Source organism: Podarcis muralis, chromosome 1 (assembly GCF_964188315.1).
Source record: "Podarcis muralis chromosome 1, rPodMur119.hap1.1, whole genome shotgun sequence".
NCBI classification, from domain to species: Eukaryota; Metazoa; Chordata; class Lepidosauria; order Squamata; family Lacertidae; genus Podarcis; species Podarcis muralis.
Window position 1 is genome coordinate 31220238 of NC_135655.1, and position 22348 is coordinate 31242585.

General features: G+C 45.6%; 1 protein-coding gene across 1 annotated transcript; it reads left to right on the forward strand.

Annotated features, from left to right (window-relative positions):
• The first annotated feature begins 1106 nt into the window (after nt 1-1106).
• Nucleotides 1107-20092, forward strand: PGF (placental growth factor). The gene is made up of 7 exons (XM_028719618.2): nt 1107-1798; nt 4847-4889; nt 7091-7287; nt 8338-8414; nt 10775-10804; nt 10967-11035; nt 17981-20092. The coding sequence occupies exons 1-6, from the start codon at nt 1649-1651 to the stop codon at nt 11025-11027; spliced, it is 558 nt and encodes a 185-aa protein (XP_028575451.2). The 5' UTR covers nt 1107-1648; the 3' UTR covers nt 11028-11035; nt 17981-20092.
• Nucleotides 20093-22348: the final 2256 nt, after the last annotated feature.

A 22348-nucleotide genomic window follows, 5' to 3' on the forward strand; every position in this document is an offset into this window, starting at 1 on the left:
GTTGTAAAAGTTTCAAAGTTTCAGAAAGTTAAAAACTTGAACAAAGTTTAAAAGGGAGGAAGGGAGTGCAAGAGATCCAGGGCTCACCACAAAAGACCCAGGGCAAAGGATTATTTGTGTTCACTGAACATCTCTCACTGGTCTAAGACGTACTGACTGTATTACTGAACTCATGGCCAAAGTGGATGTAATATTATTTGTGACTGCAATCTGAATGCACTTGTTTGAACACCCTCTTATGGTGGGGGGCTAATGGATAATCTAACCCCTGGCACCAGACAGTCTTGTTGGTTTGGGTGAGAGCTCTATAAAAACCTTATTGAGGTTTTAGCTGCTTGTCCACACATTGGAAGCCCCAAATAACTGCAGCTTCCTAGCATGTGACCACAATAGTGAGATTTCCATTTATAATAAGGTCAGGCAGCTTCCCAAGGTGTAAAGTGACCCTCAACAGCACCTTGGGGTGTGTGTCCAATTTTATACAGATTAGTTTTTGTTATGCATATCTTATACATTTCTAGTTACAGATAGTTAGTGTTGGTCTGCCATAGTCAAAACAAAAAAAAAAATTCCTTCCAGTAGCACCTTAAAGACCAACTAAGTTAGTTCTTGGTATGAGCTTTCGTGTGCATGCACACTTCTTCAGAAGAAGTGCATGCACACTTCTTCAGGTATCTGAAGAAGTGTGCATGCACACGAAAGCTCATACCAAGAACTAACTTAGTTGGTCTTTAAGGTGCTACTGGAAGGAAATTTTTTTTGTTATACATTTCTGATACCTTTAATATTTTGAAGAATTTTATCTGTTTATGAAAACTGAAGTTAGCAATTGGGGGTAGCTGGGACTGGGTGCAAGTAATTAGCTTTGCCTAGGGCACAAGATAGCCTGGTACTGGGCACTGCACCCATACACAAAGCTGGGTGCATGCGCGCCATGGCTGGCAGCATCCTCCTGCCCCATAAACATAAACGATCTGAGATAACGCGTGAACTCCCCACCCCCCGCAACTCCACGACCTCCTTCCCCGCCTGTCACTTTTGCACGACATCGGGGCTGTAAGGCGAAAAGGTCAGGCAAGAGCAGCAGACGTGCCTAGCTGCGCCCAGAGACCCGCCCGTCGCTCGGGCGGCGGATGGGCACCGCTTGTCGCCGCCAGGGGCCGGCGCTCGCTCCTCGAGGTGCCCTCGACGACCCTGCGCGCTGGGAGGTTCGGAAGGGCCTTCCCGTCGGAGGTCACGCAGGGCCTTCCCGCTCCACGCTGGCCCACCCGGCAGCCCTGCCCGCAAAGCCTGCGCCCGGAAGCGCCCTCCCGGGGTCCGCGGGGATGCAGGGAGCGGGGGCGGGCGCCCGAGGGGGCGGGGAGGAGCCGGCCAGCCGCCCGCTTCACGTGGCCCCGGGGCAGGAGGTGCTGCCGAGAGAGCCTCGCTCCGCAGACGAGCCCGCGGCGGAGCGGAGTCGCCCGGGAGCCGGTCCCTCTGCTGTTCGCTCCCTCCCCAGCTCCACTTGGCACCCGGGAAAAAGAGCGCTTCCCCCGCTGGCGCCCGCCAGGCTCCTCTGGGAAGGAACCACACGCGCCCAGCCAGCCAGCCAGGGATCCTGCAGGCGCGACGCGTCGGCTCGTCGCCCCGCCGCCGGCTATGCTGACCAATGTGCAGTAGGAATCGAGGAGGCATCGCTTCCCGCTCCGAATCGGGACTTGAGACCGGCGCGCGAGAGAAGCGGAGGGAGCCGGCGCCCGCGATGCAGCTCTTCGGGGGCTTCCTGGTGGCTCTCGCCCTGCGGGTGGTGGGCGCGCAGGTGAGCTCCGCAGAAGCCCCTCTGTCGTGTCCCCTGGCAGGTGAGGCTGGGGTGGGGCCGCCCCTTCCCTCCTCATCCCCGGAGGAGCTGGCAGAGAGGTGTCAGAGTGGGTTTGGGGCGGCAGCCGATTACTGTTCGTGCCGCCCCGTGACTTAAAATGCGAGGAACCGGGCTGCAACCCTGGAATTAGCACACCCTCTGTTCCGGAAGCCTTGTCCCGATCCCAGGTACGTGGAAAACGACTGTGGTTGTTCAGTGGCTGAACTCGGCGTGCCCCACGAGGTGCAGAGATTGAGCGCCGGGGGGAAAAAAGACGTGAACCCAGGCACAAGTTTACACTCTTGAAATTTACACTTCACGGTAGGGCTTTATTTTAAAACTGGAAGTACGTACTCTACGAAGGAAAGATCTCTTATGATCTGGGAGTTTTTTAAATCTCCAAATCTCAGGTGTGTTATAATTATTTAGTAGTGTGGGGAAAGAAGGCACTCTGTACATGCTCATAGGCACCGCTACCGTCTCCTGGGGTCCCAGGAAGCACCTTGGCACTGAGGTGGGGGGAGTTTACAAGGCTCAGAGGAATCCTTGATCTGGTGGGGCAGAAAGCATAGCCCAGATTTAGGAATGATTGATTGACCTGGTAAATTGCCTAAGTGTGTGGTTTCAGTTATTATGCTACCGGTCGATGTGTTGTTTTTTAGTTTTGGTTAAAAAAAACCATTTTAATTATCCTGTTCTTTGCAGCCAAGATACTATTTCTCATCCTTTCCTACCCTTTCTTTTGTGTGAAACTGAAGGTGCTTTCAGTTAGCCTGTTTATTGAGCATTTGTCATGATTTGTTTGCAGGGAGACTAGATTACGTTGGCTATTTAATGAACATTACTTCTGATTTGTTTGTGGGGAGGTTAGATTATTGCACACTTTCTAGTTCATTTCCCCAATCATTTGGGGAAGTGGATTTCTTGTGCATGGCTCCCAATCAACTATTAATTGCGCCACCCAAATTTGCTGGCATGTGTTTGAATCCCACCTGAAAACAGCAACAATCCCCCAGAGTCCTGTCAGTGAGTGGGTGAGTCTAGAACCAGATTAGCACAGAGCATTAAAGTGTGCATGTCTGGTGAAGCATTGTCAAAGCCATTTCTGAGGATCTGCATGTCCTTGCAAGGATACTGCATCCACCACGGTATATTGCTTATCTCTCCTGTGTCAAGTTGCTACACCCAGATAGACATTTCAGAAGACTGGCACCAAGCCGTGCAGATACGCTCATGGAAGTCAAGGGCACCCAGGCTGAAAGCACCTTAAGGGCTTTCTGAAGTTCTTAACTGGAATGGAATGCAGGTTGAGTAGGCTTCCTACCTGCCTCCTGGACCACTGGATTGCCCCAATGCCAAGCAGTCCCTATATTCTGGCACAAACAAGCAGAAAAGCCCCTTGATCAAGATGGATTGCCGTCAAGAGCAGAAGACCTGCCCACTTCCCCCAGCATGCTGACCTTGAGCATGCCCAGGTGGGCACTAGACTCTGAGAGGAGCAAATGTCAATAATTTCTGACCCAAGACTCTTCTTTAGTGCAAACCGTTGGATTAGATGAGCCTTGAGGTCCCTTCCAAGTCTACGATTCCATTTATCTGGCCACCTCAAATATTTACTTGCCTCATCCTTTTGAGTAAAAATGTTAAATTTTCTGGAGAGGGAAGTTGGGCACTGCTAGACTGATATCTACTGGCCTGAAATAGAATTGCGGTTTCTGGGTGATATCCAGTGGTAGCCAAACTTAGAGTAGACCCACTGAACAAGGAGAGCACTTCTGTAGCTCAGTAACCCAAGGGGCTTGCAAGAGACATGACATCATCAGTAGATTAATAATAGCAGATTGGAAAGGTGCTTCATTTTTAAATGAGAGGAGCTGACTAATGCTTGGCTTGAAGTCACATTCTCTCACTTGCAGCTTCTCTCTCTAATCTCATATACGTGCAAGTTGATTGGTGTAGCAAAAGCACTTTGCGCATGCTTAGAGGCATACTGTTATTGGGTTGGATCCAGGCAAAGTTAGTTGAACAAGTTATTCATGAAATAATTCAAGACCCATCCATTTCACTGGCCAACCTAGCAGAAATAGTTCTTTACTAAAATTTCTACACCACCTCTGTAAAGAAATTCTCAGGATAAAAAGAAAATATAAAGAATGATTAAAATACAGGCAAATCAAATCAGCTTTTAAAAAAAATACAAGGATGAAAAAACAGCAATATATTTATTCCCTTCTTGCAATATATTTATTCCCCTCTTGATTATTTTACATCTTCCATGTCTGGGTCTGATTTTACAATACATTGGTGAGGGAGGCAAAGTAAAGACTGTGCAGCTGATTTTAACACTGAAGCGATAATATATTTGTATTGTGAACCATCTTCATAGCCATGATAGGAAGAAAGATGTTATTTAAATCCAGTAATTTGCTGAATAAATGTTTTGGGCTCTGGTATACCCTGGATTCAAGCATATAGAACTGATCCCAGCTGATAAGCGATTGGGAGCTTCTGAGTTGAACCAGTCACAGCGGCAGGGCTGCTTCTTCCTATCACTCTGTTGCCCCTGCTGTGTCAAACTCTGGATTGTAAATTCCTCAGGGCAGGGACCTGACTTCCTGTTACTTTGTAATACCCAGTGCTGTAGAAATCATAATAAATATAACAGGTGACACATACATTAACCAAGGCTGCCATGCACTGCTCGCTTATCAATATGTACAGGATTGCACAGTTACCAAAGAAGGAAGGAAGGAATTTTCTGTACTCTTGAGCCCTGGACTGGAGCATGTGGACATTTGCCTTTTGACCAAAAACCTCCCTTGCAACATCTTAATCAATTGATCTTATTTTAGAAAATAAAATGCGACCTTTAAACAGGTTTCAGCACATGAGAATCATCCCACTTCTGTGCTTTACAGAAATGACCCATGCTGAATTGCTAGTCATTTCATTGCAGGGTGTTGGGAATGCCTGGGAAAAATGACTTTCCCCTCCCCTTTCTCTCCCTAGAGGCAAGATGTGCTTCTTCAGAACAGCACCACTGAAGCGGCAGGTGAGTGGGAAGCTTGTCCTTCTTTTATGATGTCAAAAGGGCCTCCAAGAAGACACAGGTGAATGGAAGAGACTTGAAGGCTTATGTCATTGTCTTTGTTTTGGCACACCAGGCAGTTGTTCATTAGTTCAGAGATGAAACGAATTTTCTGCATGCTGTCAGTGAGACTTCTAATAGCCAAATTACAGTAGCCATGATATTAAATGTGCCATTGTATTTAATGTGCAGTTGTTTTTTAAAAATGCAAATAGAAGCTGCTGGGGAATGGGGGAGAGCTGATAATTATTGGGATCACAGCAGGTGGGCTGGGTGGGAGATTAACCCTTTCCTCTGCTTAGGAAACTCCACCCTCTGAAGCTGGCATTTGCACTGGAAGGAAATCCTCTGTTGGGCTCAGTGCAGGATTTCCGCCCAATGCAACAACAACTTTCAGAGGAGAAAGAGAGATTTTCCTCAGGACTGCAGTAGGAAATGAAAGGGTTAAGTCTCCTCCATCATAATAATTATTAGCATTTTTTTACACCTATGCATTAAAGCAAAGACACATTTAATAGCACATCTAATTTGGCCTTTAGCCTATAATGAAGCCTAAGCATATGAAAATTGAATAATCACATATTCTTTCCCTGATCCCCCCTGTCTTCTCTTCCTCTATCTTTTCACTTGTGTCAAATTTTAGATTGTGAGCCCCTTGGGGCAGGGACCTTGACCTTTTGTGCTCCTCGTGCATACCGATGAGGCTATATAAGTAAATACAGTAGTATTAGTAGCATCAGCAGCGGTGGTGGTGGTGGTAATCCAACACTCTCCCCACCTCTCTGAGCACAGAGAAATTCCAGAGGTGCAGTGCTTGCCTAGGTTTGGTTTTCATTGGAAGGTAGTCACTGGAGGCTTATGGTGCTTTGCAACATAGGAGTTTATTTTCAGGTATACAGTTTGAGCCTAGGTGGAGGCACACAGCACAAAAACATCCACTCTTACTGCTCCGTCCCCAGTTAGATCTGCACAGCTTGTAGAGCCGAGATTTCAGCTGTCACCCTCTTTGTCTGTGTCTCACTCAAATATTGCAGTCAGACAGAGGCAACTAGCTCCCCCTGCCCTTTGTCTAGACAGGGATGGCGGCGGCAGCAAGTATTATTCAACCACCTCCTAGCCTTCCCGAGCCATTTACTTACAGCTTTCCTAACAGAAGATGTGCCTTGCAACTTTGCCACACACCGTTAAAGAACATGTGGAGACCTTTTGGATTGCATTTACCCTCTCCCAATCTTACAACAGTTTCACACAGTTTTCAACATCTGTGATACATTGTGAAGGAGATGGGTAAGATTGCGGTTCTGGATTTATGTCCTTTCCCCATGTGATCATATTATAGTTGAAATTAAAGGCCTGTGATGTTCTGACTTCCTTCTGATCTAAAGCCAAGCATTTCCAGTCTCGCTTATTGAAAGAAAGGATGGGAGGCTGGAAGCTTCCGCCAAGCGCATGTAATGGTGTTATAATCAGCACTTACTTAAGTCGGAGACTCTGCTGGATAAATCAGACTTCCCTGCGACTTCCAGACACACCATTTTCCTGGCAATGAGATGTCAAAGTTCTGGCTGAGAAACTGAGATGTTTTCTGCAAAACCGCTGAATCTAGAAGTTTCTGCCAGTGGGATTAATAACACTCTTAGGAAAGTTAGCCTTTAAGTTACAGATGGTTTGGTCAACATGGGATGTCCTTGCCCTGCAGTCTGCCTTACTCTGGAAATGGTGGTGAAAGGAGCAGTTAGGAGTTGTTAGGAGACCCCAAGTAGCTTAACCGGCAAACCCTCTTCCCAGGGGACTCTGGGAATTGTCGGCCTTTGAGGGGAATGGGGCTCTCCTTCTCCTAACAACCTTCTTAACAAGCCACAGTTCCCAGGATTCTTTGGGGGAAGCTGCAGCCATTTAAAGCAGCACAATACTGTTTTTAATGGTTAGTGCAGATGTCGTGGACTATGTTGCCTATCAGCCCCAGATAGCACAGCCAATGGCGACTGGGCTTGATGGGAGTTGTAGTCCAAAACAACTGGGGAGAACCAGGTTGGCAAAGGCAGATGAATCTGATACAAGGCACCTTCCTACGTCCTTGCTGCCCATCAGTTACCTGAAGCAGCCGTGTCTCCCGTTGTCCATGCTCTGAACCTGTTGCCCCAAATCTTTTGTATCTTCTTCAGTTGTCTCCTTTCATGACGTTTGGAACCGCAGCTCCTGCCAGCCCTTGGAGAAGCTCGTTGATGTGGTATCCGAGTACCCCAGTGAAGTAGAGCATGTGTTCAGCCCTTCCTGCGTCTTCTTGCAGCGCTGCAGCGGGTGCTGCGGAGACGAGAGGCTCCAGTGCGTCCCAACGGAGGTAGCCAACGTCACCATGCAGGTGAAGAGGTTGGGCTTTGTGGTGCTTGGTTCCCAGCTGTCTCTCCATGCAATTGTTAGGAATATAGAAAGCGGCCTTATACCAAGTCAGGCCATTGGCCCATCTACCTCATTATTGTCTACACCAGGGGTTGTCAACCTGGTCCCTACCGCCCACTAGTGGACGTTTCAGGATTCTAGGTGGGCGGTAGGGGGTTCTACGGCACAAGCTGAATCCTCCTTCCGTCGAGCACTGGTGGACGGTAATGCAAGAAAGATGCGTTAGTGGGCGGTAGGTATAAAAAGGTTGACTACCCTGGTCTATACCAATGTTTCCCAAACTTGGGTCTCCACCTGTTTTTGGACTGCAACTCCCATCATCCCTAGCTAGCAGGACCAGTGATCAACGATGGTAGGAATTGTAGCCCCAAAACCGCTAGATACCCAAATTTGAGAAACACTGGTCTACTTTGACTGGCAGCAGCTCCCCAGGATTTCAGACAGGGTGCTGTCCCATTTCTACCTGGACATGCTGGGGATTGAACCTGGGACCTTCTGCATTAAAAGCTGGTGCTTTTACCCCTGAGCTACAGCCCTTCCCCGTAGTGGTCAGCACTTCTTTGCTTCACATCTTCTGTGAACAGCTGGGAAACTGAAGCTCAATGGATTCCTGTGATTCCTAGCAACTGGTATTCGGAGACACGATGCTTCTGACAGTGAAGGTAGAACATAGCCATCATAGTTGGTAGTCATCAATAGCCCCTCTCCTCCTTGGATTTGTCCAATCCTCTTTTAAAACCATCCAAGATGGCAGCCCATCACTGCTTCCTGTGGCAGCGAGTTTAACTATAGTTTAACTATATGCTGTGTGAAGAAGTACTTTCTTTGGTCTGCCCTGAATCTTCCAACATTTCTCCTTGTTGGGTGTCCACATCTTCCAGTGGACATCCTTTCTCTATGCACTTTCTCCATGCTAGGCATAATTATATAAATTTCTGTCATGCCGCCTCTTACTTGCCCATTCTCTTAAGTCCCAAATGCTCTGAGAGTTACATAGATTTCACCCTTACAGCTCCTGAAGGTGAATTCAGAAGAACAAGCGCCCTATGTGGAGCTGTCCTTTGTGGAGCATAGGAAATGTGTATGCAGGTATGTGTCTTCATGATGGCATTTTTCTGTTTTAAAACATTACATTTATATACCACCTTTTCTTTTAAGGAGCTCAAAGTGGTGTGCATGGCTCTCCTCCTCCCCATTTCACCTTCACAACAGCCCTGTGAGGTAGGTTAGGCTAAGAGATGGTGACTGGCCCAAGGTCACCCCATGAGCTTCTTGGCTGAGCGGGGATTTGAACCCTGATCTCCCAGGTCCTGGTCCAATACTCTAACCATTACGTCACACTGGCTGTCCTGGGTATCCAGTACCTCACAGGAGTCAAGTAATCCCTGGAAGGAGAGGGAACGATGTGGGGTAGGGAGACCCCTTATTGAAATCCACAAGCCCCTCTATTTGACTCCCTCTAATTTTAGCCTTCAAAAAACAGCAGCCAAGGGAGCCAGCAGAAATATTTTTTAAAAGGTGAGGGGGCTTGGACTGGTGGTGCCTCAGGCAGCCTGTTAATGTAACCTGAGCCTAACTGGGGCAGGTGTTCTCAGTTCTTGTCATGGTGAGCCACAATGGGATGTATTTGGGCCGGTGGGGGGAGTGCAAGGGAACTGTATTATTTGCAGTTAAGTCCACTACACTTAACCAGCCTCAAAATGAAGAAGCAGGACAGTCGCTTTCAGCATGTTCCTTGACACCTCAGGCTTGGAGCGTTCCTTCTGCACATTTAGATCAAATTCCAGTTTCCCCCCAGGGGTTAGATTGTTGACACCCAGCCCTCCTCAGCAGGAAGCAGTTGTTCTTCCACCATTTGCTCTGCTCCAGGAACTCCACGCACAATTCTCACTCTGATTGACTAGAATTTTTTTGGATTTGTTGGCTACACAAAGGCAAGGCTGCTGGAGTAACTGAATCTCCTCAAGTCTGCTGTGCCTTAAACTGACCAGACTAAAAGCATGGCTGTCCTAGCCAGCACACAATTGGGGTGGGGAGTGGGGATCCTGACAATCCATATGTTGTCTGTGTTAAAAAGCATAGTAGTGAAATGTTGTTCCCAACAATTCAGTTTGTGTCAGAAAAAGCTGGATCCTGTGGTCAATGCCATTGTGTATCATTGCTCATACTTTTTTCCACAAATGTTTGCATTTTGCACAATTTAATTATGGTTTTCCTTGTCACTGGGAGGAGCAGGAACAGTCGAGGACACCCCCAATCATGAAGATTTCAGCATACATTGGTCATATTCTTTCAACCGTATCTTCACAGTCATAAGGACTAGAAACTTAAAAAAAAAAATACAGAAAGGAAGCTAAAATTCTTATGAAGCCAAGTTCAACATTCAGTGTCATATTCTACATGCTTTCTAGACACAGTGGAATTGCAGCAGATACACAGCCCTGGGGGTGCTCTACACGCCTGATACCTAATGAGCCAGCAACCCAACCAAGTGACAAAATGTGACAGAAGTAGCAGCTGTTCCAACTCAGCTGTCCATCCGTGGCCTTTGGGGCCTTTATAGGAACCTCATTTTACCGAAAGGAACAAAGGAACAGCCCCTGCTGCTTGCAGCACGAACACACGCAGCATCATACAACCCTTCACTTCCAGCTAGTGTCCTTGCTCTCACAAGCAGAGACAAAACAAAAACTACCTTTCCAAGATAATTATTCCTTAGCTTAATCAGTGTATTGCCTCTGAATACACTGGCCTCTGAAATGCCCAAAATAGGTGGTCTCAGACTGGCAACGTGGGGGGGGGGGGCTGATGTGCAGTGATGCTGAGAGCATTCCTAACTCCTCTTAGCCTCAGCTTATCCTGTTGGTGCACAACATGTGCTGTAAGGGAGGGTGCATTTGTGCCTGCAGTGCCTGCTTCCTGAAGGGATCTCTGTAGAGAAACTCAAAGCCACTTGATGCTCTCCTTTATTTCTACCTACCATTCTCCCCCTCAACATCCAATAAGATATTTGAAATTCTGTCCCAACAGACCTTTTCAGTGGGTGCAATTGAATAATGTTGCTTATGAGACTCTTAACGGGATCTCACCTGCGTTTGGTGGTCTAAGAAGGGAGACTGGGCCTTGTGTGAGCAAAAGCATGGGACTTGGTTCAGAGATAGACAGTGGGGTGTGTGTGTGTGTGTGTGTGTGTGTGTGTGTGTGTTAGGGTGGGGTTGGGATCCTTGGCCACTATGAACCATGCCAGGTAGCAGAACATGAGTCTAGAAGCTCTGAATGACTCTGTTCCTTATAAAGAGGAAATCATCACATTTAGGGGGCAAGCCCATCTGTGTTGGTTTTTTTTTTTTTTTTTTTTTTTGCTATTCCCATCACATTGGATCTCTTAATATCTATGAACGTTGCAGCCCCATACTCTGAACGTGACAGTCTAACTCTCTTCTCCCTAGGCCTCGGCGAGATGCTGTGAAGTCAGGGAGGTAAGTAGAATTAGCAAGGTTTCTGGACATTGGTTACTCTCCATAGTGGAGAGGAGTTGGGGCGACCCAGTCAGATGGGCGGGGTATAAATAATAAAGTTATTATTATTGGTGTCTCATTCCCCACCTTCTCTTCTGTTTCCTTCCTTCTTCCCTTCTGAAGGAGGAGGAGACCCAAGGGACGCAGCAAGAGGAAGAGGGCAAAGCAGAGACCCAAAGATTGATCCTCTAGGTGAGTGTCAATACCAGGGAATGGGGGGAAGAATAATTCTTCAAGTTATGGTTTAGCTATAGATGTTTTCTCCCAGGAGTGCCTGCTTTTGGCTCCAGTTTACTGGCATGGATAATGCAAAGTTAGATTATTAGTAAACACAATTAAAACATTAAAATAATAAATAGACACCATCAATAAACTAAAAACATACCAGTATTCTAAATATCTGTACAGATATATATATATATATATATAGAGAGAGAGAGAGAGAGAGAGAGAGAGAGAGAGAGAGAGAGAGTTTTCACTGCATGTTTGCCAGTGTAATAATCTTTTCCCTGGCTGTGGGTTGTTTTTGGTGATGGCACTCTCAGTTTCTAGGGCCACAGAATCATGACCTCCATTGTTCCTATGATAATAAATGTTTCTGAGGTGTGTTGGTTTCATTTTATATACAGTGGTGCCTCGCAAGACGAAATTAATTCGTTCTGCGAGTTTTTTCGTCTTGCGAATTTTCCGTCTTGTGAAGCACGGTTTCAAAAGAAGTTTTGGAAAAGCTTCAAAAATCACCAAAGTCTTCAAAAACCTCAAAAAAGGCTACCACACCATGTGCAACTGCACTTCTTCAAGCAATGCACCCTGGGTATTAACGGTTTTAAGAAAAAGGAAACAAACTTGCAAGACGTTTTCGTCTTGCAAAGCAAGCCCATAGGGAAATTCGTCTTGCGAAGCAACTCAAAAAACCAAAAACCCTTTCGTCTTGCGAGTTTTTCGTCTTGCGAGGTACCACTGTACCACCTTTTCCTTCAAAGAGCTGCACATGGTTCTCCAGCTCCCCATTTCATCTTCACAACAACCCTGTGAGGCAGGTTAGGCTGCGAGACAGTGACTGGCCCAAGGTCACCCAGTGAGCTTCAGTGCTTAGTGGGAATTCGGTCTTCCAGGTCATAGTCCCAACATTCTCAACCCTTAACACTACACTGGCTCTCTTTCTTTACGGGCAAACTGATTGATGGAGCTGTTTCACTCATTGTTGGAAGCAGACTTTGGATGTGTGAGCATACTGCTGGAACTAAACAGTAATCTGGGCAATTTCATATGACAAGTTATTAGAACTTGAAGCTGCACATGCACACAGGTTTTGCACAGTGTCCACGCAATGTTGTCCTCTTCAAAATGTTGTCCCGTATTATTTCCCCATTTCATATGGATTTACAGTTTCTGCAGAAAATCTGATAACTTTTTTTAAAAAAATCTTGCAGAATGCATAAATCCAGATTAAAAGGGGGAGGGGGATGGGACAGCATTTTTAAGGGTGGACACTGCAAAAAACTTATGTGCATGAGCAGAACTGAGTCTGTGGTAAACCGCCATCTTGAAGCACCCCATAACCCAAAAGGAAAAGTCCCTGATCTACCTAAAGATAAATTTCCCTTAAATCCCATTGAAATCAACGAAGTTGAATTTGCCCCCTTGATTTCAATAGGACTTGAGTAGCCTCCAACCCACCACCTTCACCCAAATTTGCAGCAATGAGGGGGGTTGAGGATCCATTTCTATGGGCTTTGCAGTGATAGGCCCCTCAAGATTCCCCTGACCCAAAGATTTTCCTCCTTGCCAACCTCACCAATTGGTCAGGCCAGAATAAAATTTTTAATTCGCAACTAAAACTTTCGCTGACAGATTGCATTCAATCATCCATCAACGGTTGCACCCCTAATTAAAATGCATTTAACTTGCTGTGTTTCTTTTTAAAGCTCACCATAAAAACCTTCCCATTTAAGGACTTGAGATCAAAAATAGCAAATACCAAGGCCTTGAATAGCTGGTTTGCCTTTTGTTATCCAGAAAGTAAACTTTAACCTTTCAGGAGGAAAAAGTGAAACTATTGTTTATTGGAGCAGATTGGAGCCCTTATCTCCAGGGAAAGGGAGGATTTGAGGAGATAAGTGGGGCAAGTTTTCCATTGTGCCCTGTAGATGAGAGCACATACAGTGTTTCTGTGGATTGTAGCTGAGGGTGCAACTTTGCCCTTTTCCAGCTTAGAAACTCCTATTTCTAAAAATCTGTATCCTTTTAGACTCCTCCCATCTTTCTTGCCTAAAAAGATAAAGAAATGCTTTACAGAAAACTAATGCCTAATAAAAACAGCACTTAACAGTTAAATGCCTTAGGGTTCCTCTAACTAAACCATTCTCAAGAGTCCACCCATTGAAATCAGTGGACTAAAACTAGTCACATCCATTGGTTTCAGTAGGTTTACTCTTAATTTGACTTAGCTGGATACAACCCTTAGTCTGGATGGAGAAACTAAGGTATATTTGGTGGCAATATTTTTGTTTGCTTAAGTGCATGTTTAAGGCATAAGGGCCAGGAACCAAAGATCAACTTTAGATGTGCTCTGGACAGTGGGGTGGGGAAGAGGGAGAACTGAAACCAGACAGAGAAATAAATAACCCTGTGCTGTGGAAAGGGAAGTGAGATAATTCATTATATTACTGGGGAAGGATTTGCAGCGATAATATTTATGCATATTTACTCATAAGTAAGGATCACTGAATTCAGAAGTAAGCCCTGGTGACTAGTACAATGCCTACGTATTTTCTACTCAGAAGTAAGAATCACTGAGGCCAAGGGTAAGCCATAGTGAGTTCAAGTGAAGCCTCTGGAAGCTCCCCCTGCTATAACAGGCATGTCAAAGAAACCCCCAGGAGCTGAATATGAAAGAGGGGTGTGCATGTGTATGCAAACGGACCTGGGGGGGGGGAGGTGCCGAACCAAGTCTCTGGGGTGAAAGAAAGCCTAGTTTCTCCCCTGGCTCTAGCACTTGAGCAAGTACAATGAGATTTTTTAAATTTAAAAAATAGCAGATGTCTATGCCTCACCCTCCTTCCCAACAGGATTGTGGTAAGAATTCACTTCTGCACCACCTTATTTGTTACCCAGGTGAAGGTCACATCTACACTATGCCTTTAAAGCACATATACGCTCTACCTCTCTTTTAAATCAGAACCAGTGAAGGCGGTGAAGGTCCTGTGTGAGTGTCTGGAGGCGGTTGGAGGATGGATGGCGGCTAACAGATTGAGGTTGAATCCTGGCAAGACAGAAGTACTGTTTTTGGGGGACAGGAGGCGGGCAGGTGTGGAGGATTCCCTGGTCCTGAATGGGGTAACTGTGCCCCTGAAGGACCAGGTGCGCAGCCTGGGAGTCATTTTGGACTCACAGCTGTCCATGGAGGCACAGGTCAAATCCGTGTCCAGGGCAGCTGTTTACCAGCTCCATCTGGTACGTAGGCTGAGACCCTATCTGCCTGCGGACTGTCTCGCCAGAGTGGTACATGCTCTGGTTATCTCCCGCTTGGACTACTGCAATGCACTCTACGTGGGGCTACCTTTGAAGGTGACTCGGAAACTACAACTAATCCAGAATGCGGCAGCTAGACTGGTGACTGGGAGCGGCCGCCGAGACCATATAACACCGGTCTTGAAAGACTTGCATTGGCTCCCAGTACGTTTCCGAGCACAATTCAAAGTGTTGGTGCTGACCTTTAAAGCCCTAAACGGCCTCGGTCCAGTATACCTGAAGGAGCGTCTCCACCCCCATCATTCTGCCCGGACGCTGAGGTCCAGCGCCGAGGGCCTTCTGGCGGTTCCCTCATTGCGAGAAGCAAAGCTACAGGGAACCAGGCAGAGGGCCTTCTCGGTAGTGGCGCCCACCCTGTGGAACGCCCTTCCAGCAGATGTCAAAGTGATAAATAACTACCTGACATTCAAGAGACATCTTAAGGCAGCCCTGTTCAGGGAAGTTTTTAACATGTGATATTTTATTGTATTTTTGGTTTTTATGGAAGCCGCCCAGAGTGGCTGGGGAGGCCCAGCCAGATGGGCGGGGTATAAATAATAAATTATTATTATCAGGGACGCGGACTTATAAAAAATATTGGGGGGGCCCGGGAAAGCTCATGAATAATAAATAAGCTCATGAATATGCAAATAAAGTGGCGCCGCCTCCTCGTGAGCGAATAGGGGAGAGCGTGCTGCGCCTATTAATCAGCTCCAAAGGAAATTGGGTGGAGCTTTTGCTCGGGAGGGAGGGCAGGAGGCATGCAGCCCGCCCCTCCCTGTGCATTTTGGGCTGGGGGAGGGGCGGCGATGGCGCTCTGCTGGAGGGGCGCCGGAGATTATTGGGGGGGCGGAGCCCCCCCAAACGAATTTTTGAGGGGGCTCGGGCCCCCTCAAGCCCCATGGAGTCGGCGCCTATGATTATTATTATTATTATTATAAAGGACATGGCTCCCCCCTATATATATATATATTATAAACTGTAGTTTTTAAGGGTTCTAGGAATTGTAGCTCTGTGGGGATTTGGGTTGGGGGAACAGCCAAGACTGTTAAAGCAGTATAAGTGTGCTTAAACTGTTTAGTGTGGATGCAACCTGGGCTTCTGCCATGTGAGTTTACTTAGTTTTGTTTTTTATCTGCTGCTATTTTCTGTGTTGTCCTAAACTGTTTTTATTGCAATTTGTACATCGCCTTGAGGCGTGTGAGGAAGGAGATTAATTCATTAATAATTGCTATTAATTAAAATTCCGTTTTATCTGCATCGTTCTAAACTGTTTTTAAAATAAAGCATGGGAGTCTGTGTTAGAAGTTTAAAAATCTCATTGCACGTGCCCCTTATGCCTTAATCCTGCACATTTTTTTCCAAAAATAAAATCTCTTTTCTCTGACATGTATGCTCTCACACAGAGAGATTTTCCAAAGATCTCCATTTCCAGAGAAGGTTGTCATGTGGGGCTGTTGCTCAAGAAACACAAGCTGAAAGCGCCCGAGCAGCCAAGACCAGGACAACTAAAACAGTTGGCATTCTCTTTGTGGCATCTAGTCAGATTTTTAAGAGGTTCCTCAGGAGACATGCTTAATCCCACGTAATGTGTGGCCTGTTCTGGGAACTTGGAAGCTGGATTCTAGTGAGAAATGTGATTATTACATGAAAGAACTTGGGTGTGGGCTTAGCCACCCGGGAGGCTGTTGGTGTTGCCAAGCCCAATGTGATCATCGTCTTCAGTGGGGATATTATAACCATCAAAACAGAGAGCGGTTTAAAGAACACACAGTTTTCCTTCTAAGAGTTTGATAAGACCACAGCAGATGGCAGAGTGTATTGTGACATTAGACAATGACTCATATAGGCCCCATCAAAGTGGCTTTCAACCTATGTGCAGATCCCTTTGGGAAGCAGACATCACAGGTCAGAATGCACCCTCAGCCCATACCTGTACATTTAAAGCACTTTAAACAGCCCTGGTTTTCCCCAAAGAATCATGGGAGTTGTAGTTAAGGGTGCTAAGAGCTGTTAGGAGGCCCCTTTCCCCCTCACAGACCTACAATTTCAGAGTTGCCTGGGAAGAGAGATTGATTGTTAATCCTTGAACTGCTGGAAGCAAAAGCAAGATATAGATATACAACAAGGAACAAATATGTCAGAGTCACAAATCTCAGCAAAACACATTTTGCCAACCTCGATAAAATATTATTATGTCAAAGTACAGTAAATAGGAATATTATCTTGCAGCAGTTACAAGGTGTTTGATTATTTCATGGTTGTATTTGCAGATTCATTTTTCATTTCTTAATTTTGTTTTATAGTTGCTGTTTATTACTAAATAACAGCCCAGTGATGACAACAGGGGCTGCATGGGGGACATGGCAATTCAGAGGAGTTACTTGCAAGCCAAACACACCAAGCCCAGTCAGTTGTGTTTTACTTTGTAAAGGCAGCACACTTGGGGAGTGAATGAAATAATGTGGCTGCAAGGAAGGTGCTTAAGCAAACATATCCCAGTGTTCTGCACCATTCATGAGCTCTTGTGCTCATGTTATCCCTGGTTTCCCACAGGCATCTGGCTGCCCGCTGTGAGAACAATATGCTGGTCTAGTTGGGTCATTGGCCTAATCCAGCAGGTCATTCTTATGTATTCAGCTTCTCCTGCTTTATCTGCTGCTCTTGGAGGGGTCCCTTCTGAGTCCCAGATGGGAGTGGTCAACAGTTCTTCCTCTGATTGCTTAGCCATAGTGATAAATTGATCAAGCACCTTTAGCAACGGTAGCACCTGCCAAGGGCCAAAGCATTAGAGCTGCCTCCAAGTTTTGTGCTCTAACTTTCTTCAGAAATGTCTGATTGACTTATTTTTCAGAAGCTAAGAGTCTGGGAGCACTGCTTGCATGGGACCTGATACATCTGTGCCCCCTCATTGGCAGCCCTGTACAGTGCAGTTAATATGACCCTGAAGCAGAGGATGAAGCAGCGGATTGGAGCCCCACAAAGGGATTGCTTTTCTCAAAACACTGAGCTGTTGACAAACTAACTCCAAAGCAGCCTTGCAGCCAATCTGAAGTCTTGTGGTTATTCAGCAGAGTGGTCACCTTGAGAGAGAAGCTGTTTAAAACAAAACAACTCAAAACTGAGCAATTCCTCTATTTGGTGGTCCATGGTTGTTAGCCTTAAGCCTTTTTCACAGCGCTGTAAACTAAGCAGCTATTGTTAGACATGATAAGTTTTACTATGCAATGCTTTTTAGGTGTGGCAGCAGTAGTGGATTTGTAATGTTTCCGAATTGTCAGAGAGACAGTTGAACTAAGGCCACAGTTGGATGCATACTTACTTGAATAATATGGTTCTTTCTTCAGAATAAACATAGATGGGCTGGGCTGCAATGCATTCAGTGAAAAGTGTGTCACATCCTAGAAAAAAAAACCAAGCTGAGTATCCAAAAGTCCTTTGTCATACAAGAATAAATGTTCTTTTTATGGGATATTTGGATTTTAAGGTTGTTAAATACATTTGACAGCATGGCCTTGTTAGATTCCTAATTTGCTGAAAACTACTGTATCCACTTTCCATGCCTGTTAATACAAGACCCAGCCACCTTCTTGGTCTTCATCCTGTCCCTTACTCTCTTTCCAGGTGGGACTTCTGATGAAGGTGGCTGCTTTGTTAGCAGATGGCAGCGCCACAGTGCCTGTATTTATTACTCTGTCCTCTTCCACACTCCCCTACACACAAGCCCATCACATTTCTGACTGATGAATTCTGGAGGGGCCCGCAGCAGTTCAACCACTTTCAAACCATCCTGAGCAAACCAGGAAGAACCAGGGAAACATCACAGCGGGAGCAGATCAAGCCCACGTGAACAGGAGATGCTAACTGCATACAAGGAAGTTGACTGGGGGCCAGGTGAAGAGAAGAAGCCACACGTTTGTCTAGGTTCTTTCCCTGCCTTCGTATATAGCTAATATTTCACACTGACATCCAAAGAATTGGAATCAGAACGGAAGCACAAGAAAAGAGCAGTTGGCCTAACTGGCAGGTACAGTATTATGCAGCATGAACTTAGAACAAACTGGCCACAAACAGAAGCAGGTGCTTCCTGCAGTATTGTCTGGATGCTACAGTCTGGCTGGGCAGTGAGGTGGCAAAATGAAACAAGTGGTTTGAGCAGTGTCATCAGCCCTTGGCTAAGTCTTTTTGCTTTCCACCAATTCCGTTGCATTGAAAACGCTCTCTTTATCTTGCCAAGGACTCGTTTATCAGAAGAAACTATGCTTCGTCAGCCCGATACATCTAAAATACCTTCTTCCTTGATGAACTAAAGCTGGAAGAGTACTTTGTCAGGTAGCATCTCTGACGCTGTGGAAAGAGCAATTGTGTTCAGAGGCACAGATCCTATTCTGAAGAAACCTCCAGCACGTTACTCAAAAAGGCGAGGAGCCAAGGGAATCATGAGATTGGAGAGACAGCCTATGCAGAGCTCAAGTTGCTGTGGGTTTAGTGCGCAAATATCATATTTTACTGCATAAGTAATTGGTTTATCGAAAAACTAGTGCTGGAAAATAACAATAGAGAGAGTATCCCCCAGATCTAAAGGTTCATGTATCTGTAAAGCGCACATAGTCACTTTTCCCAACAAAATTGTAGCAGAACCCTGTGCTTGGCAAATCTGTCTTGTGCTGCTGTGTATCATTTGCATCCATATTGTAACATAATTAACTACGCAGCATTTTGTTGATATAGCTGGTTTTGTGGTGGTTGGAAAAGACAGCCACAAGGTATGGGAGTGGATGGTGCCACTCCATCTCTATCCTGCTACCCACCCTCTCTCCGCTAAATTGTGTCGCATCTAACAGCTGGCTATGTCATCTCAATGCCAATGGCACCTTTGGGAATGGGGGCTGTTTCCGGTTTATTAGCACTATCGTATCTCATTGCACAAAGTCAGTTTGCAGTCAGTCCTATTGGAAAGGGTTGCAAAATGTAAGTAACTGTAGCTTGGCTGCATAACAATAGCCAAACTCTGAATGAATAATTGTGAAGCAATAGGCATTTCTAAATTAGCTCTCACTGAAGAAATATCGGTGTCGTCGTGTCGTTTTAGGGTGCATAACGTTGCCCATCTATAAATCAGTTACATGCTACAGTGCAGCTGAGTATGTTACAGATCAGTATTAGATTGTAAAAGTGATGGCTAAGCAACGAGGTGGTGCATGACAAATTAGTTTGAAGAACCACATAAGAGAGTGCCTTATTTATCCTTTTGCAGAAGTAGTAGAATATGAACTGACCACTTGCATTTTGACATGCAGCACATCTGTTCTCCAGAATGCCATGGGACGTGACATATAGATGTTCAAAGTGATCTAGACAAAACTGTGCGAAATACCAGTAGCTGTTAATCAGGACAGGACATGCACCCTCATGCAGTGGTTGTGCAAGAATCTACAATTGCTAGAGGTTCATAGGGAAAACAAGAAATGAAATATTCCCCAACGTTCTCAGCATTTGGAAAATCTCACAATATCCAATACTGGCTTCTGCTGGATACAGGACTAGAAGGACCATTTATATGACACAATGGATTTGCTGTTTCTTGTATATGACAACCGGATTGCTATATGGTCTTGATCTTTATCCTGTGGTAGAGTCTATTTTTTATGGGGTGTGGTTCCTGCTTTCTGTTCAGTGCAATGAAGCAACATTCCAAATGAATTCTAAATATAATACTGTTATGGTTAAAACACAGCTCCAGATTCTGAAAATATTTTATTCCATTATCTCTTCTGGGGGGAAAAACACTCTCCCAAGGAACACTGTCTGCCTTCTGAGGATGTGTGAGGCATTAACTTCCATTGCGATTCATCATTATTGCTGAATCCCTTACTATTGGGTGGGAAAGCGTGAGCCAACATGCTGGGATGTCAAATGACGAGTTTGGAAGAATGAAGTGCTTTGCTCTGTCACATTTATTTTGGGGCAAGTAATTGTTTCTCATCTGCAAAATGGATATAATTGACTACTAGGCTTTCTATACAACAGAAAAGACGTGAAAATTACAACAGAACTGTTGGAATGTTGGCCTATTGTGGCAAGAGGAACCAGATAATTATATTGATGTGGTAGCTGAAAGACTGTTTAAACACAGTTCTTGTCTGCTTTCCTTTAGTATCTTTTTCTTCCAAGACTGCAGACTGGTTATCACAAGAAGTATTTAACTGGAATGCAGTACACCCAAACATATTTTTGCAAGTCCTCACTAGATGGCTCCAAGCTTGAAAGCAGCCCCTTCGTCTATGCTGGGCTTTATAGAGGATATAATGATTATGATTATGGCAACCAAGGATCTATGACAATGTCCTCTTTTTTTAGCCAGCTGGCATCTTTTCCCCATCTGGATGAGTGTTGTTCTTGTTTTAAACCATTTACTCAGAGATACTGAAGTTTCCTCTGCTTAACAATTGCAGCTCTGGATAATATTTCAGTGTCCCACATCAGTGCAGCCAGATAATATCAGCAAGGTCACTTCCATGAGCTTGTCTAAACCCCTTTGAAAGCCATCCAGCTTGGTGGTTATCACTACGTCTAGCAGCGAATTCCACATTTTAACCATGTGTTGTATGATGTACTTTTGTCTGCCCCGAATCTTACATTTTTCAGCTTTCTTGGGCTCTAGTACTTTGAAAGCAGGAGAAACACACTTGTCTGTCCACTTTCTCCACATCACACACATACCCCACCCCAAAAATCCTAATAAAAACGTGGGGAGAGGCTCCTGCGCTGGTGGGTTTCCTACACACATCTGACTGGCCATTATGAGAATGCTAGAATGTATTGACCAGGGGTAGGCAACCTAAGGCCGGATCCGGCCCAATAGCCTCCTCAATCCGACCCACAGAAGGACAGGGAATCTGCGTGTTTTTACATGAGTAGAATGTGTCCTTTTATTTAAAATGCATCTCTGGTTTATTTATGGGGCATAGGAATTAATTCCTTTTTTTTTTCTTTTTTCAAAATATACCGTAGTCAGTCCACCACATGGTCTGAGGGATGGTGAACTGGCCCATGGCTGAAAAAGGTTGCTGACCCCTGGTATTGCCCATTGCCCAGGACCGAGCAGGCACCTTCTTGTGCTCTTCAAGGCACAGACAAAAACATGGGTCATGTGAAATAATGATAAAAGAATAAACACTTTTGAATAGGTGCATTGCCTTTCCAGCAGCTCAGGTCCACACGGAGAGGTTTAGCAGAAACATGGCTTCGACCACCACCCCACAAATACACTAGTCCTTTCCCAGCAGCCATTTGGATAGCATGGCAGGCTTACGAGAACCGAGGTAGTTACCACGGAGTAAAACCATAACACCGACTCTGAAAACAGGACGGAATTTATTGACATAGTCCTTTGACCCTATCGAAAACCAGGGAGGACAAAGTGAAATGAGATCGAAAGTGAATACAGTGGTACCTCAGGTTAAGTACTTAATTCGTTCCGGAGGTCTGTTCTTAACCTGAAACTGTTCTTAACCTGAAGCACCACTTTAGCTAATGGGGCCTCCTGCTGCTGCCGCGCCACCGGAGCACGATTTCTGTTCACATCCTGAAGCAAAGTTCTTAACCCGAGGTACTATTTCTGGGTTAGCGGAGTCTGTAACCTGAAGCGTATGTAACCCGAGGTACCACTGTACATGTATACAGTCACGTACTTATTTAGGGGAAATGGCAGCCCAAGGAACATTTCTAATTTTATTTCCAACAGTTTTAATTTCGTTTCCCCCCATGCCCCTCTTTTAAAGGGACCCCCACCCCCGGAGACAGACTCTTCCCACGCCCCTTGCTTTGGACTCCGCAGCCTGGCTCTGCAGACCTCGACGCGGGCTCTTTAAGAGGCAGCTCTCGAGCCAGCTGCCCGGGGATTGGTGCTTTATTCTAAAGGCCGGCTAGTGAGCTCATCCGCAGCCAATCGCTGCAACCGCGGACCACCCACACAGCCCCCGCAAGTTG